The 18,993-nt window shown below is 40.2% G+C and overlaps 1 protein-coding gene across 2 annotated transcripts in view; it reads left to right on the forward strand.

Moving 5' to 3' along the window:
* cacna1c (calcium channel, voltage-dependent, L type, alpha 1C subunit) overlaps window positions 1-18,993 on the forward strand; it is a 143,400-nt gene that overhangs the window by 26,086 nt on the left and 98,321 nt on the right. For both annotated transcript variants that reach the window (XM_078787170.1, XM_078787173.1), the window contains exons 2-3: window positions 12,716-13,154; window positions 17,738-17,843. In XM_078787170.1, coding sequence (XP_078643296.1) covers window positions 12,716-13,154; window positions 17,738-17,843 — 545 coding nt within the window. The remainder of the gene's footprint in view (window positions 1-12,715; window positions 13,155-17,737; window positions 17,844-18,993) is intronic.

Raw genomic sequence — 18,993 nt, forward strand, 5'->3', positions numbered from 1 at the left:
CCGCTTTACTGTCAAAGCAGAGGCCGTGTTTCTTCTATTTCTATCTACTCTATGGTTTTTTTTAAACCGTTGTATGTTCAGATCTCCTCACGTGGTGCGGCGAGGGGCATGCTTGGGGAGGCCAGGGGTCACAGTTCACGAGGATAAGCATTTGATTGATTTTATTAAAAGATTTTCACCTTATATTTCTTATACCATATATATTTATTTTACTACTGTTTTTATATAATTATTTTATTCATTTTATTATTTGTATTTTTCGAAGTCTGCATGAATATGCACTTGCTGCTTTTTATTTAAAAAAACAAACACTTTTTTTCATTTTTCCACCCTTTGTATTGACTTGTGGACTCCTGTAGAGCAGCTACACACAATAACCCGCACAGAAAACTTTTATAGATCTTGCAGAATCTGCACCTATTCCAGCTGTCAGAAGTTAAAGAGGACCTACTATTATGCTCATTTTTCCACCCTTTGTATTGAGTTGTGGACTCCTGTAGAGCAGCTACACACAATAACCCGCACAGAAAACTTTCTCGATCTTGCAGAATCTGCACCTATTCCAGCTGTCAGAAGTTAAAGAGGACCAATTATTATGCTCATTTTTTCCACCCTTTGTATTGGGTTGTGGACTCCTGTAGAGCAGCTACACGCAATAACCCGCACAAATTTTTTTTATATAATTATTTTATTCATTTTATTTTTTGTATTTTTTGAAGTCTGCATGAATATGCATTTACTGCTTTTTATTTAAAAAAAACACTTTTTTTTAAAGATTTTTTTTACATTTTATGTCAGAGCAAAATAAAATTCACATGAATTAAAAAGTTCACATGAATACACATTTACTCCTCTTTAGATTTTCACTTTTTTCCCCAAAAATGTGTCATAGTAACTTATACAATATATACGTATATATATACACAATATATATATATATATATATATATATATATATATATATATATATATGTGTGTGTATACATTTTTTCCTCAATATCTGTACTTATTTTTTTTGAGGAAGGGGTTAAAGATCATACGGATATTTTTTTGTTCGGACTCCCGGCTTGCTGCATGTTGCTGTACGATACCACAATAGTTGTTTTTAGATGCTCCTACACGAAAAGGCACAAAAAGTCGGGAACATTACGCCGTAAAAAAAAGACTTATGGAGCAGTTTATGCAGGCTTTATCTTCTTGTCGTGAATCACTGCACTCCGCTTTACTTCTGTTGACTTCCCCTCTCTCTGCTGTCGCTGTGGTTTGGAGATACGACTCCCTTTCTTTCTCTCTCTCTTTTTTTTTTTTTTTTTTTTCCTCTGGCCCGGCCACGTGTTCTCCCCCCCAAGTCTTCTACTACGTGGATGCATCAGATTCCTCAAGTCTAAATGCAGCTCTTTTCTTAAGGAATTCATTGTTAAAATGCTTCCACCTGTGTGTGTGTGTGTGTGTGTGTGTTCTTGCTTTGATATAAAAAAGAAAGTGCAGAACATGGCTGTAACCAATGAGCTGATGCTTCTCCACTCTAAATGTTTACACCGAGACCCTTTGCAGGAATGCATGGCCGGCTATTTATGACTCAAAGATCCTGGCAGAACTATTGTTCACTCTGTGTGTGTGTGTGTGTGTGTGTGTGTGAGCGGTAAATGAGGAGTCACTTGTTTGTTTTGTTTTGTTTGGTTTCTCGTCACCACAGTGTGCAGTGTTAATATACCTAAAACTTAATCATAATTCAAAAATGAGCATAGTTGTCTTTATCATGATGAAGTATGTTATTTAAAACTAAATAGGAGCTGCCACGCTGTACTTGGAAGCCAGCAGCTGAGTAAGATGCTGTCTAGGAATGTGAGAAGAGCTAAACATACACATGTGCATTTAATTAAGTCAAGCGGGGAAAGGACATTTAGTAGCGTATGTTGTCCAATTCACAAATTCGCATATGAAGCTTGATTATTGGATGATTTTTTTTAATGCATATGGCTTTTCCGCCACACAAAAACAGCCTTGTTCTTGACATGAAAGCTAGTAAAGTCCCACAATACTGCCCCCACTGGAAGTTATCGGTATTGTAAGAGATGATATTTTAATTATTCAAGGTTTTTTTATGTACTTGGCTTTTCCAATGAACAAAAACAGCCTTGAAATTAACAAAGTGACACACTACTGTCCCCACTGGAAGTTATTGGTATTTTAAGAGATTACATTTTAATTATTCATGTTTTTTTATGTATTTGGCTTTTCCAACTAACAAAAACAGCTTTGTAGTTAACGAATTGACACGCTACTGCCCCCACTGGAAGTTATTGGTATTTTAAGAGATGACATTTTAATTTTTCAAGGTTTTTTTTAATGCATTTGGCTTTTCCAACTAACAAAAACAGCCTTGTAGTTAACAAATTGACATGCTACTGCCCCCACTGGAAGTTATCGGTATTTTCAGAGACCACAGCTTAATTATTCAAGGGTTTTTAATGCATTTGACTTTTCCACCATTAAAAACGTTCTTATTTGAAAACTTTAGATTAGAAAAATGAGCATAATAGGTCCCCTTTAACCTCTGACAGCTGGAATAGGTGCAGATTATGCAAGATCTAGAAAGTTTTCTGTGGGGGTTATTGTGTGGAGCTGCTCTACAGGAGTCCACAACTCGATACACAGGGTGGAAAAATGAGCATAATAGGTCCCCTTTAACTTGCGTGCAGACCTCACAGCTAGGAGACCCGGGTTCAATTCCACCCTTGGCCATCTCCATGTGGAGTTTGCATGTTCTCCCCGTGCATGCGTGGGTTTTCTCCAGGTACTCCGGTTTCCTCCCACATTCCAAAAACATGCTAGGTTAATTAGCGACTCCAAATTGTCCATAGGTATGAATGTGAGTGTGAATGGTTGTTTGTCTATATGTGCCCTGTGATTGGCTGGCTGGCCACCAGTCCAGGGTGTACCCCGCCTCTTGCCCGAAGACAGCTGGGATAGGCTCCAGCATACCCTGCGACCCTCGTGAGGATAAGTGGTAGAAAATGAATGAATGATTGAATCTTTGTTGCCTCTACTGGGCAGTATCGGTATTGCGGCAGTGGACAGCCTGTTTGTATGAGATTATGCAAATGAGCTAGCAAAGTGGACATGCTGTATGAGTAAGAAGAAATGGAATTGCATGCTGGTGGGATGGGAAAAGGGAGAAGAGAAACAAGTTGCGACTGAAGGGAGATGATGATGATGATGATGTTACCGGAGGATGACTCATCCATAAGTCGTCCTCATACACACACACACACACACACACACACACAGAGTCGTGAATCCTCTCTGTATTTATTTACACACACACACCCACACACAGAAAAGAGTCACCAGGCATGCATTTTCCTGATCCTGATTCCCCGAGACGTGCACCGTGCTCCGGCAGCTTGTTCCTAATGAGCCAAAATGGCCGCTGCCACACTGCCGTTTCCAGGCCAGTGAAGGCGGCAGCCCCAGGGGCGCTGAAACTGGGCGAGAGGGAAGGATCATAGCCCCCCCCTCTTTTTTTTTTTTTTTTTAATGGAGCTCATTATCAGGCGGTGGCCAGAGGTCCCAGCACGCAAAAAAAAAAAAAAGATGAGTGACGAGGAGCTACAGATGGCGGTGCACGTGTGTGTGTGTGTGTGTGATTTTGGACATTGGTACCCCCCCTCCCCCCGCCTTGCCCTGCCCTCTATGCTTGTCCTCCCACTCAACATATGTCCACGCCATGATCATTTACGCCACCTTTCCCCATCCATATAAACAAGCACACTGCCTTTTTTTTTTTTTTTTTAAACGCTGCAGCTCATCAAAGGGTGTTTGATGTCCCAAGCGGTCCGGGTAAAACTGGCAGGGAGGTCCTGAGCCCTAATTCCAACACCCTCACCACCGTGTCACATCACATGTATTGAAAATACATTCTGTTTACACACTGGTGTAGATATTGGGATAATTGGGATATGTCCAGTGACTATCCCAAACCCGGATACATATGGGGGGCAGGGGGTTGGGGGGGTGATTTGTTTCCCTAGAAAAATCCAGAAAAAGAGTGTGGTGGTCTGGTATTAGTGTCAATACGCCGCAGTGCTGTGTTTTATCTGCAGTACATACACATTCCCAGTGTTCCCATGGGCCCGTGTGCGTCTCCTCATGGGGGGGGGGGCATGTGTTGAGTCATAAACCAAACGCTCCCTCCCAGACCGAGCCTCTCCTGCTAAGCTATGAGAGCACATTCATTAGCGCTTTACGGCCCTGCAGACTCATCGCTTAATCACAACCTTACGTGTGCACCTCAATGTGCAACCTTAATGTGTGTCTATGTGTGTGTGTGTGTAGACATTAGCTCTTGCTTCATGGCTCCCTGGTGTGTTGTTGGTCTGAAGTGTGACTCCTCTTCTCTTGCATGTACTATGTGCACACGTCATATTGTAGCGTTATTGACTCGGCACTAAAATGGCCTCACCTGGCTACCTTGTCTGCTTATTTAAAGGGGACATATGATGCTTTTTTTTCACTTTTCTGACCTATAAATGGAGCTAGAATGTTGTATTCTTCGTGTCAGTTTACGCAGTTTTAGTGAGTCCTGAAAGAATTTTGGTATGGCTCAAAACGCTCTGTTCCAGAAGGCGTGGTCAAACAGCACCTTTGTGATGTCACAGAGGAGCAGACTTCCATATACGGGCGTGGCTGTAAGCCAGATAAGCTCTCTGCAAACCCACCAAATTATGCTTCTTTGTCCTAACTGTGCTGTGATTGGCTGGCGACCAGTCCAGGGTGTACCCTGCCTCTTGCCCCTAAAACAGCTGGGATAGGCTCCATCACCCCCGCAACCTTTGTGAGGATTCATTCATTCATTCATTTTCTACCACTTTTCCTCACAAGGGTCGCGGGGGGTGCCCTATCCCAGCTGCCCTTGGGCGAGAGGCAGTGTACACCCTCCACACAGAGATGGCCGAGGGTGGAATTGAACCCTCGTCTCCTAGGATAAGCGTTAGAAAATGAATTAATGAATGAATATCCTAACTGTTTATTTTTTGTAAGTCATGGTGCAAAAGCATCCCGCCTCTCGCCCGAAGACAGCTGGGATAGGCTCCAGCACCCCCGCGACCCTCGTGAGGAAAAGCGGTAGAAAATTAATGAATAAATGAATGGTGCAAAAGTGCTTGTATGTGTAGCATTATAGAGTGCGCATACATGGAATACATTAAAACAGATCATTTTAGCAGGAAGCACGAAATCCAAAGAAATACAGCTGAGTAGGTGCAGATTCTGGAAGAACTAGAAAGCTTTCTGTGCTGGTTATTGTGTGTAACTGCTCTTTAGGAGTCCACAACGCAATACAAAGGAGGATAACAGGTCCCCTTTAATTGACAGACTCTTCTTCTTGCCTTTAGAGAACCTTTTCTATTAATTTCAGTGCGGCTCTCATACTGTGTGCATGTGCGCTGCAGTGTTGTTGCATCTTAATGTGTCATCGACCCCCGAGTTGACATCTGTTTCCTCTTTGGAACGCGAGGAAACTTTGTGATTGCTCGACTTCACTTGAACGCAGCTCCAGTCATTCCCTCCTGGCTGGTGCCCATTTTTTACATTTTGAATTCCATTTCTTTGTATTCTTTGTACTCACTTTTTCTGGTATACGCTGTCCCGCCTGGTCATGGTTAGAAAATACACAAAGGCGACACAAGCAACATTTTTTTGCCCTTTAATTAAGACACAGTAGCAGTGGTTAGTGCACAGACCTCACAGCTCGGAGACCAGGGTTCAATTCCACCCTCGGCCATCTCTGTGTGGAGTTTGCATGTTCTCCCCGTGCATGGGTTTTCTCCGGGTACTCCGGTTTCCTCCCACATTCCAAAAACATGCTAGGTTAATTGTCGACTCCAAATTGTCCATAGGTATGAATGTGAGTGTGAATGGTTGTTTGTCTATATGTGCCCTGTGATTGACTGGCTGGCCACCAAAGACAGCTGGGATAGGCTCCAGCACCCCCGCGACCCTTGTGAGGATAAGCGGTATAAAATGAATGAATATCTGGTCTAGTTACTCTCTAAAATAGCAACAAAGTCGCTACCTCGGAAACACAGGTCTTAAGACCAAGTGCCGAATCTATCTGTAGCAGTCGAAATGTATCTGTGGCAGGCCAAATAGACATATAAACATGTGCAAGAAACACCAGCATGGTCCTGTTTATACTATTTTGACATGAAAACAGGGCTCACAGCTCGGAGACCCAAGTTTAATTCCACCCTCGGCCATCATACTCCGGTTTCCTCCCACATTCCAAAAACATGCTAGGTTAATTAGCGACTCCAAATTGTCCATAGGTATGAATGTGAGTGTGAATGGTTGTTTGTCTATATGTGCCCTGTGATTGGCTGGCCACCAGTCCAGGGTGTGCCCAAAGACAGCTGGGATAGGCTCCAGCAACCTCGCGACCCTCGTGAGGATAAGCGGTAGAAAATGAATGAATGAATTATTTTCAGATGTACTTTTTCCATTTTTGGAATTATGATTTTGATTATGATGAATACATAATAATAATATCGGGGTGTCCTTGTAGTCTGAATGGATAGAATGAGTTCAGTCAGCATCCTTTGTAGCATGATGTCAACTATTTGTCTTTATGTTTAGCCGAGGACCGCGTCGCCAAGGCAACCGCCCCTTCCTTCTTGGACGACTTACTGAAAATCTTTCACAAGCGGGAATGCTGCGGATACGGGTACGCTCTCGGAGTGAGGAAAAGGACGGAAAAAAGTTTCACGCTTACTTTCCACCGTCAGAGAGGAGCCAAAAAAAACGTCTGACCTCCATCACCAGCTTGTGATGATGCGTTCAGGGCCTCAGTGGGGGAAGTGCGCAGTTTAGAAATGTTGTCGACAAATAAACAACATCAACTTCGGGTTCGGGATCAGTTGGATGTCTTGCAACGCTTCAATGCAGCGGAGGCGGACGCTGACGACCTTGACAAGGACGCGGATTCCATTCACGTCCCTGAGAATGTGTGCAATTACTTTAGCGGAAGGCACTCTGGGCTAAGAGCGCCGTCTGAATGGCGGGGCGCCACATCATATGCACGCCGCCGTGTGCCCTTTGCCTGCAGATGTAAAGGGCGGCTGTAGAGAGACGCGAGGCGCATGCTAGCGTTAGTATTATATTAGTATTGTCACCATGGTAACCGACGACGCTCTTTTAGGCACTCCTACAGGAAGTTAGCGCCATTATCCCGGGCTGTTTGTTGACTTTCGTCCTCACCAAACTCATCCAAGCTAGCTTTTATGGACCTTGATTATTGACCTTGATTGACCTACACGGGTCCAAGTGCGACAATGACGTTAGCAGGGTGGTTTTGCTAAGTTGCTAACAGCGCAGGTAGAGAGACAGGCTGCTATCTGGGTTACGCTGGCCTCACATCTCTCCACTGCAGATGAATATTAATAAGGAGTTATTAATATCTGCTGCCTTCGCTATATGAGTGTACGACTGTGTGTGTGTGTGTGTGTGTGTGTGTGTGTGTGTGTGTGTGAGGTCGGCACGGAGGCGCAGTGTGACCAAGCCGCCCCCTCCTCCACCTCCTCCTCCTCATAAGCACCACTTGATATTTAAGTTGGTTTATTTTTGTCGAGTAAATTCTATTAATCTATTGCTTTTTTTCATCTATTTTTTTTTGTAATTTTCCATTTATTACAACTTTCTTCTTCTCTTATGCTCATTTTTCCACCCTTTGTATTGACTTGTGGTCTCCTGTAGAGCAGCTACACACAATAACCCGCACAGAAAACCTCTTAGATCTTACAGAATCTGCACCTATTCCAGCTGTATTTAACCATAAGGAACCTTAAGGAATTCCACCCTTCTGTGACATCACAAAGGGCACTTTTAACCACGCCTTCTGGAACCGAGTATTTTGAGCCATCCCAAACTTCTTTCAGGGCTCACTTTCAAGTGTGTGAACCTCATGATCTGAAACTTTAGCATAGTTTAATATGAGGATACAACATTCTAACTACATTTATAGGTAATGGTAATGGTTTAATTTCATTTGAACATGCATCAGATTACAATTGAATGCATCCCATAATCAGTTCACAGTTCCACATGTCCAAAAGGAGTAGGAAGAAGCAAAGTTTATTAAATCCTACCCCTCCATCTGGTACTTTTACAACTGTTACATTTGTTCACCTCCTGCTTTCCTAATATAATTTAAGTTTAAAAAAATTTTTTTTTAGAACTTTAATAGAATTTTTTCAATTTTTTCAACAAAAAAATTAAATAAATAGGAAAATTTTTTCCATTTATTTCACTTCCTGCTTTCCGTAATACAGTTTAAGGTTTTGTTTTTGTTTTTTGTTTTTGGTTGAAGACTCTTCATCCTTGTATTTAGCAAACATCAACTGCTTGTATTGTTTCTTGAATTGGCTCATCGTTGTGCATTGTTTGAGGTCCTTACTCAATCCATTCCATAGTTTGATTCCACATACTGAAATGCTATGGCTTTTTAACGTAGTCCTAGCATATTAGTGTTTCAAATGTACTTCTTCCCTGAGATCATATTTCTCCTCTCTTGTGGAGAAGTATTGGAGGACATTTTTAATTGGTTATTTTTAGCCTTATGTATTATTTTAGCTGTTTGAAGATGAACTATATCAGCAAGTTGAAGTATTTGTGATTTCAGAAATAAGGAGTTAGTATGTTCTCTGTAGAGCGGCATTATGAATTATCCTTACTGACCTTTTTTTTGCAGTACATTTAGCAAGTGAAGATTGCTTTTGTAGTTATTAGCCCATATTTCCACACAATAAGTAAGATATGGTAGATGGTGATTTCTGATTTGAGAACAAATTTTGGTCAGAAAAGTATAGGTAATAACAGGTTACTTTTCAGGTTAAATTTTTTTTAAATATCATTATTTCATTTAAATTTTATAACCACTTCATACATTGATTGGAAAATTGAAAAAGAAACAATTTCATGTATTCAGAATTATTTTTTCAAGCAAATATAAGACAGGAAATAAGGTGCAGGCCATAGTGAGCGTTGTACGTCCTCAGCAGGAAGTCGTATGAATAAATCCATGTCATGTAAAAACCATGAAGTGCCTGAACGACATGGCGGTTGTGCTACTAACCTCTCTGGCAGCGGTTATTGCACCTCATTGTTGTCAGGGGCAAAAAAAAAAAAAAAAGCCTCCTGCTGCAGTCATGGATGGGCCGCCATTTATTATACGTGTGCAGGAAACTGTTGCTTTGTCCATCAGGAAGTCAAGTTCTACTAGCGTTAGCATCCATTCACGTCTTTTTAAAGTGCGTGCATGCTCATCTGTGTCATTCTCCTATTGCACGTCGATTTTTTTGGTGCATCCTCGTCATCGGCCCGCTTGAAATTTCCACGTGGCTGGAGATTAATCAGCGCAGACGTGACAGAGAACGGCTTTTATTTCTCCGTCTGCTTTTGTGTGTAAGACTGCTAGATGTCACATGAATTGTATAAAAATAGTATCAGCGTTAAAAGCGGTGTTCACGGTGACAGAGATAATGATGGCATGTCATGCAACGCACAGAGGAAGTGGCAATCATGCTTTGCCAAAAGCCTCAAAGAAGACCATTACGTCGCACCCCAGCCTCCCCCAGGGCTTGTTAGTATTACAGTATTTATGTTTTGTTTGCTGACGATGGGAGTCATTTGGCTGATCGGACCATTTTTGGGGGGTCTAAGAGCTGTGTCCTCCAGATTCCCACCACAATTGAATGATCTCCTCGTTGGGCAGTGCCCCACCTTGCCTAAATCATCTCTCTGCATTTTTACACAATGCCGCTAATGAACTAACAAACTAACAAATGTGTTTTATGAGCGTGTGTGCATGCGGCCGTGACACTGCAGAGGGACAGAATCTGTCTCCCACTGATTGGATCATATATTGTTGGGAGTCCACTGCAGAGAACTTATACCGGGGCCTCCCAAAGATTGAACAATCCTAACATGGATCATCACCTTCACTGATAGCCACTCCGCTGCATGTGATTCCATTTTTATCATCAAGTATACGTGCCTTATGATGAATATTGCATATTATATTGCAGCTAAAATAATGCATAAGGCTAAAAATAAGCAATTAGCCAATTAACCAATTACAAATAAAAATTAATATAAATATTAATAATAATATTAATAAAAATTAAAATAAATTTGAAAAAAAACTCATCTTATCAAACTTATCATTAGACAAATCCTCGATGACTGACAGCAGAGGCGTCCAAACTCTGTCCAACCAGAGACACTTTTAAATGATGTCAATCATATGCGAATAACTTATGTATATTTGATGAAAAATGTGATATAAAAGCTTGTTATTATTATTATTATTGTCATTAATATTTCAACTTTCATCTTGTAAATTGTCTTCTCCTAATATTAGGACTTTATGTGTATGACATATGGTACCCATTATGTCTATTATTGTATGGTCATATCACCTTGTACTTTGGTATGTGACAAAAAAAATTAAATTAAATTAAAAAAATTAAAATGTATAAAATAAATAAAAAATAATAATAATTACAAATAATTTAACAGCCCTAATATAAACATGTAATTTTTTTATAACAAGTATTGTCATGCCGCTCTGTACAAAAATGTATAGAAAACTATGTGAAAATAATCAAATTAAATTAAAATATAGAGTAATATGCAAAAGAAAATATGTTAATTAAAAAAAAATATATATATATATATAAATTAGAGAGAGAAATATATATTTTTATGTTTATAAAATATAACAAATCTAAAAAAATATTTAAAAAAAATTAATTAAATGCGTTTTAAAAATTATATTATGAAAGCAGGAAGTGAACAAATGTAACAGTACCAGATGGAGGGGTAGGATTTAATAAGCTTTGCTTCTTCCTACTCCTTTTGGACATGTGGAACTGTGAACTGATTATGTGATGCATTCAAATGTAATCTGATGCATGTTCAAATAAAATAAAACCATTACCATTACCATTGTAACTACCATCTTCCAGCTGTGGGCACCAGATTCCCACCAGAATGTGAAGGCTTCTTACTTGGCCTGTGCCCCGCCTCTCCCCAAAGCCTTGCCAAAATCATCCATATAGATTTTTAAAGAATGTCACTAATGAACTAACAAACGGCTACAATGAAAAGGCTTTCAGGACTGAGCCGCCATGACACTGTAGCGTGATAGCATCTGACTCCAGTCATTATCATTGATTAGATAACAGCTCCAGGGACTTTGGGTTCACATCCACTATCTGCTGTACATAATGATGACTGGTAATTATCACTTGGTTCATATTCACGTTTTAAAATAACACCAAATGTGCGACTAAGCCAACATGCAAGTGTTTGTACGTAGAACGAAGCATGGCTTCCTGCGGCTTCCCTGGTGTGTGCGTAATCTGCCGCAGGATGAGCGCATTTGTGCAATCCTTGCTTGGGTGTCATACTGAGAGGATATTATAAGTGTATTTAATCTGGCTAAGCAGGCAGCTCCAAGGAGCCGCGCTTTCTTTCTGGATTTTTTATTCACTCTGCTCTTTGTCGGAGTGTAATCTGCTCCAGATTATTCTAATGCCGTCTCCTACTTTACGCCGCAACTTGCCACTCACGTCGGGGGGGAATTGTTGTTCTTGAACGATGACCTCGCTTGCTGTTATAAAGCGTTGCAGATTAGAATCCTTTCTTTTGGTCATGGTAATGATAATGGTTGAATTTCATTTGAACGTGCATCAGATTACAATTGAATGCATCACATAATCAGTTCACAGTTCCACATGTCCAAAAGGAGTAGGAAGAAGCAAAGCTTATTGAATCCTACCCCTCCATCTGGTACTTTTACAATCAGTAACTGTAACTGATTTGTTCACTTCCTGCTTTCCTATTTTTATTTTTATTTTTATTTTTCTCCACATGTCTAAAAGGGGTTATTTGTCTATATGTGCCCTGTGATTGGCTGGCGACCAGTGCAGACAGCTGGGACAGGCTCCAGCACCCCCGCGACCCTCGTGAGAAAAAGCGGTCGAAAATGAATGAATGAATGAATGTCTAAAAGGAGTAGGAAGAAGCAAAGTTGATTAAATCCTACCCCTCCATCTGGTACTTTTACAATCTGTAACTCTTACATTTGTTCACTTCCTGCTTTCCTAATATAATTTTTAAAGTGTATTTTATTAATTAAATTTTTTTTTAGATTTATTGTTATATTTTATGAGCATAAAAATATATATTTCTCTCTCTAATTTATATATACATATTTAATTAACATATTTGCTTTTGCATATTATTCTATATTTTAATTTAATTAGATTTTTTTCCACATAGTTTTCTATACATTTTTGTACAGAGCTGCATGACAATACTTGTTATGAAAAAATTACATGTTTATATATAGGGCTGTCAAATGATGATTTAGCAGCAAAAAAAAGGTAAATTTTGGCGTAAAACCACACAAACCGGTGTTATGCGTGGAGTGTAATCTGCTCCAGATTATTCTAATGCCGTCTCCTACTTTACGCCGCAACTTGCCACTCACGTCGGGGGGAATTGTTGTTCTTGAACGGTGACCTCGCTTGCTGTTATAAAGCGTTACAGATTAGAATGTGGCCTGTGTTCAAAGGGTCACAGGTTTGACTCCGACAGTGCCGTTATGAACGTAGATATTCATGACATTAAAAGCCTTGTTTTTCTTTTCCAGGCTCCGACTACTCCCCTCCTCCCCCACTCCCTCGCCCGCCTCCCCCTGCCCTGACCAACGAGCACCCCGGGGATCACGATGGAGGCGGCGTCACGCGCGGCGTCGTGGGTGTGGTGGGCCTGGCCCCCGAGCACATACCCACGCCGGGCGCCGCCCTAAGCTGGCAGGCCGCCATTGATGCGGCGCGCCAGGCTAAAATGATGGGAAATGCGGCCTCGGGCGGCGGTGGCGGTGGCGGCGGCGGTGGCGGGGCGGGGCTGGCGTCGGGAGGAGGCGGGCCCATCTCCACGGCCAGCTCCACGCAGAGGAAGCGGCAGCACTACAGCTCCAAGCCCAAGAAACAGACCACCACCACGGCCACGCGGCCCCCCAGGGCCCTGCTCTGCCTCACACTCAAGAACCCCATAAGACGGGCCTGCATCAGCATCGTGGAGTGGAAGTATCCTTTCTTTTGGTAATGGTAATGGTAATGGTTGAATTTCATTTGAACATGCATCAGATTACAATTGAATGCATCACATAATCAGTTCACAGTTCCACATGTCCAAAAGGAGTACTGTTACATTTGTTCACTTCCTGCTTTCCCAATATAATTTAAGTTGTTATTTTTATTTTCCACATGTCCAAAAGGAGTAGGAAGAAGCAAAGCTTATTAAATCCTACCCCTCCATCTGGTACTTTTACAATCAGCAAGTGTTACATTTGTTCACTTCCTGCTTTCCTAGTATAATTTTTAAAATGTATTTTATACATTTTTTTAAAATATTTTTTTTACATTTATTGTAATATTTTATAAACATAAGACACATATATTTTTCTCTCTAATTTATATATATTTTTTAATTAACATATTTCCTTTTGCATATTATTTTATATTTTAATTTAATTTGATTATTTTCACATAGTTTTCTATACATTTTTGTAAAGAGCTGCATGACAATACTTGTTATAAAAAAATGACATATTATATTATTATTATATTAGGGCTGTCAAATGATGATTTAGCAGCAAAAAGCACTTCCTGCTTTCCTAATATAATTTTTTATAATTTTTTAATTAATTTTATTTTTTTTATTTAATTTAATTAAAAAAAATGTTTGTACAAGTACAAGGTGATATGACCGTACAATTACATCATGGGTACCATATGTCATACACATAAATATATGTGTATATAGTATAGGGTTGTCAAATGATGATTTAGCAGCGAAAAAAAGGTCAATTTTGGCGTGAAACTACATGTGTGGCAAAGCATACATGCACACTGTCCAAGTTTTTTTTTAAATTATTATTATTTTTAAATTTTATTTTTCTCACGTACCGAAGTACAAGGTGATATGACCATCCAATGACATAATGGGTACCATAGTAACCATCAATATAGTGATATATATATATATATATATATATATATATATATACATACATCATTGTATTTAGCAAACATCAACTGCTTGTATTGTTTCTTTTGCACCGTGTCACATCTTCAAACTTCATACAACTTGCTGTTGCCATGGCGATCGGCCATACTTCATCAGGAACAAAACACAACACCGAGTCAAACTCATCAGTGGACTCGTTAAGTGAAATTTTTCTTGTGTGTCTGTCATGCAAGATGATGTAAGACCATGGAAACTAGCAGTTTTCAATTTGGGCCGTTTGGGGAGGGGGGGGGGCAAAATTACATTACAAAGACAAGATTTGTCCAACATTTTTTTTTTAAAGGTAAAAGTACTGCAAAAGACAAAATCAAGCATTTCTATTCAGATTTAGGTTGCGTGTAATCCTATCCAAAATGTAAAATAACGCCAGGACACAAACAGGAAGGGACAACGGGCTAAAATGGAGAGGAGACAAGGACTTGAAATAAAAGTACAAGCGTGGGGGGGGTTGACTCCCCACCCCGGTGCCTCCTCTGTTGCTTAATCAATCCCTCTGTCCTCTGGCTTCCAATACGTGTTCGCTTCTTCCTCTTCTGCTTCCTCTCCCTTTCATCTTGGGCTCTTTTTGTTTACTCACATTCTCGTCACACTCTTGCCGCGTTCATCCACCCCCCCCCTCCCGAGGGTCCTCCTACGCTCCATCCATCCATCCTGCATCCCCGTGCATCCTTTATTCATACATACACCCCTTTTCTTTGCCACTGTTTGCTGCATGGCTAGCAACTAACGGAGAGGAGATGATAGATGGGAGTAGCCGAGGGAGGGGGCGGGTTAGTGGAAAAAACGGGAATCAGCCCCGCCTGCATCCAAGGTTATCAGGTATTTGGTAAAAAAAAAAAAAAAGGCCTCAAACGGGGGTGTTAATAGAGTCACATGTATTTCACACTTTGATGAGCTGGCACACCCGATTTACCCACAATCCCCCGGCATTAACCACCGTGCAAACACTTCAGAGCAAATAGGATGTGAGACGCAATAAATCGCCCAAATTACGCCCAATTTTGGAGGTCAGTTTGAATTGGACGCCCTTCATAACTTTGAGCTGATGCGAGAGCGAATCCCCCACTCCTCCACACACACACACACCCCTTTCCTCCGTCTTCCTCTGTTGCCATGACGACCCGTACTCCTCTCAACAGGTCGACGGGGCGTTCAATCAAACGCGCGCTCGCACGGAGGCAGCTAAAATGTTGCATCACAGGCCGTAATGGTGGACACACCTGCACTTGTTTTTCGGGGACGAAATACGAGGAATAGCTCATGAGCGCATCGTTGACGTCAGTCATTCATTTCGATACACTAATTACCGCAATGATTTTAACACAGTACTTATATATATATATATATTATGTCCTGTTTATGCATTCATAAATGTGCATTAACTATGATTAATTCATTTGTAAACTGATTAATTCATTCATTTTCTACCGCTTTTTCCTCACGAGGGTCGCGGGTTGTGCTGGAGCCTATCCCAGCTGTCTTTGGGGGCGAGAGGTGGGGTACACCCTGGACTGGTCGCCAGCCAATCACAAGGCATGAAAACTGATTAATTTGATTAATTTTTTAACCATTTGACAGCCCTATTTCATAGAACTCCATGCGTCATAATGGCGGCATGCAAATGTGGTTAGATGGATGGATGGATGGATGGATGGATGGATGGATGGATGGATTTATTATTTATTATTATTTTATTGTCATTGCACAATAACACAGCATTGAAATTGCCAATGAAATGTTGTTGCCTGGCTCCCATATAATAATAAATAATATGGAGGATAAATTGATGACATCAAATATGAACAATGTACAGCGTAAACAGTAATTTCTACAAATAAATAATAATAAATAAATAATAATAAATAATAATTCATTCATTCATTTTCTACCGCTTTTCCTCACGAGGGTCACGGGGGTGCTGGAGCCTATCCCAGCTGCCTTCGGGCGAGAGGCGGGGTACACCCTGGACTGGTCATAAATAACAATAAATAATAATAATAATAATAAATAATAATTTTGAATAAATAATAATAATAATAATAATAATAATTTTGAATAAATAATAATAATTTCAAGTTTTTTTTGGAGATTTATTATTTATTATTATTATTATTATTGTCATTGCACAATAACACAGCATTGAAATTGCCAACGAAATGTCGTTGCCTGGCTCCCATATAATAATAAATAATATGGAGAATAAATAGATGACATCAAATATGAACAATGTACAGCGTAAACAGTAATTTCTACAAATAAATAATAATAATAAATAATAATAATAATAATAATAATAATAATAATAATAATAATAATAATAATAATAATTTTGAATAAATAATAATAATTTAAAGTTTTGCGTGTGTGCGTGGGCAGGTAGAGGGGCTTATTTGGCACTCAGCAGTCCTTAAAATGTTGTCATTACGTCCCTACATGCCTTTTATGGAACACAATAACGTCAATCCAGATTAGCATTCTTTGTGTGCTATTCAAGCCACAAATCTACACTCTTCATGATGATAAAACTCAAATTCCCCACCCCCAAAAAAACATTACAGCAGCCAGCAGATTTATTACGGTGTTGATAAAAGCTGACCTCAAGGCTTTTTTTTGTTAAAAAAAAAAAAAAACAAATTACAGGTCAGGAACTGACCCGTGTTTTAGCTGGCCCGTGCATGTCTACTGTGTGTTTTCTAATGAGGCCCCGGCACGAGGACCGAGTGATTAAGTTTGATGCGTTTCGCTGGGAGCTTCCACTAGCTGAGCGATCTTTGCGGACGGTGATGTTAAAAGGTCACGCTTTTAATCCAAACATAAACAACACGCTGGACGAGACATATCTGTCTGCAGGCTGCTGCTGCTAAAAGTCCACTTATTTCTTGTCCTGTCATCAGCCTGTGGAGTTTTTTTTTTTTTTTTTTGGGTGCTCAAGTCGTTTAAAAAGCATTATGGCCGTTTGCACGGACCTCATCCATCACTAAAACCAACATGAGGTGGTTTTTTTGTACAAAAGTATGTTGTTTGTAACACATACAGAAAGTGAAAAGTGAAGTATTGATATATAAAATAAAACAACAGGTACATTTAGACAACATTTTTCAGCTCTATTGCGAAACTCATGGATCCTGGAAGAAAAAACGGGATGTAAAGAAAAAGAAAAGGAGCAATAGTGCTGATGAATACCAGACCTCCTCTGTCTCTCCTTCACTTTCTTTCTCCCGGCCAAAAATAATGAGGTCACTCCCCTCTCAAGGACCTTTCCAAAATAAAAAATAAAAAAACATAGCTCTTCCACGCGACAGCAGCCATATTTAGGCATGTCTCCGTCGTACAGGCGAGGCCGTCTATCTTCCACTTAGCAACGTAACGGCTTTGATCGTTTTCCTTGTGTACACTGTGAGCACCGAATGATATTTTCTGTGAAGTGTTCGAGATTGAAGCATTGATCAAAATGAAAAATCCCTCCTGCTCTAAAACGGCAGATGGGATCGATGGGGGAATATAAGCAAGACGTATGAACCCGTTGAGTGTGTTGTGTTGTGTCGTGTCGTGTCTCTCGTTCCTTAATGCGCCTCTTCAGACCCTTCGAGATCATCATCCTGATGACCATTTTCGCTAACTGTGTGGCCTTAGCCGTCTACATCCCCTTCCCTGAAGACGACTCCAACGCCACCAACTCCAATCTGGTGAGTCGCATCTGGACTAATACTTTTGAATGGAATTGAACGTTGAGATGGCAATATTGTATAATGATAGGAGATGCAGTATAACACTGTATGTCTTTTACATGCCTTATTTTAATATTTAGCAACAAAATTGCTTCCTTTTGTTGGTTTAGCTCTGAGCCTCAGGTGTTCAAATGCCACCATTTGCATGTGAATATGTTGTCATTTTAATATTTACCTGCAGAGGGCACTATAATTCAGACTCGACTCATTGAAATGTCACATATATGGCAATACTGTTTTGAACTAGCTTGGTGCAAAGAAGATGTTGGTTGATATGACTGCAACCCTTTAACTTTGCTACCTGGTTTTACACGTCAACTTAAGCTAATATTTATGCTGAAAAAATGGATTCATTTTGTTGGTTTTGTGCGGTTGAATGTGACAAGATTTAGCTCTGAGCCTCAGGTGTTCAAATGCATGTGAATATGTTGTCATTTAAAATAGGGCACTATAATTCAGACTTGACACATTGAAACAGAATTTATGTCACAAATATGGCAATACTGTTTTGAACTAGCTTGGTGCAAAGAAGATGGAGTGAGGTTCCACATGTTGGTTGATATTGCTGCAACCCTTTAACTTTGCTACCTGGTTTTACACGTCAACTTAAGCGAATATTTATGTAAAAAAATTGCTTCGTTTTGTTGGTTTTGTGCTGTTGAATGTGACAAGATTTAGCTCTGAGCCTCAGGTGCATGATTTGCGTGTGGTTATGGTGTCATTTTAACATCCAACAAAATCGCTTCCTTTTGTTGGTTTAGCTCTGAGCCTCAGGTGTTCAAATGCCATAATTTGCATGTGAATATGTTGTCATTTTAGTATTTACCTGCAGAGGGCACTATAATTCGGACTCGACTCATCAAAACAGAATTTATGTCACAATTATGGCAATACTGTTTTGAACTAGCCTGGTGCAAAGAAGATGGAGTGAGGTTCCACATGTTGGTTGATATGACTGCAACCCTTTAACTTTGCTACCTGGTTTTACACGTCAACTTGCTAATATTTATGCCTAAAAAATTCCTTCATTTTGTTGGTTTTGTGCGGTTGAATGCGACAAGATTTAGCTCTGAGCCTCAGGTGCATGATTTGGGTGTGGTTATGGTGT

The sequence above is a fragment of the Doryrhamphus excisus genome, linkage group LG2 (assembly GCF_037039965.1).
Source record: "Doryrhamphus excisus strain RoL-2023G ecotype Guam linkage group LG2, RoL_Dexc_Guam_v1.1, whole genome shotgun sequence".
NCBI lineage: Eukaryota > Metazoa > Chordata > Actinopteri > Syngnathiformes > Syngnathidae > Doryrhamphus > Doryrhamphus excisus.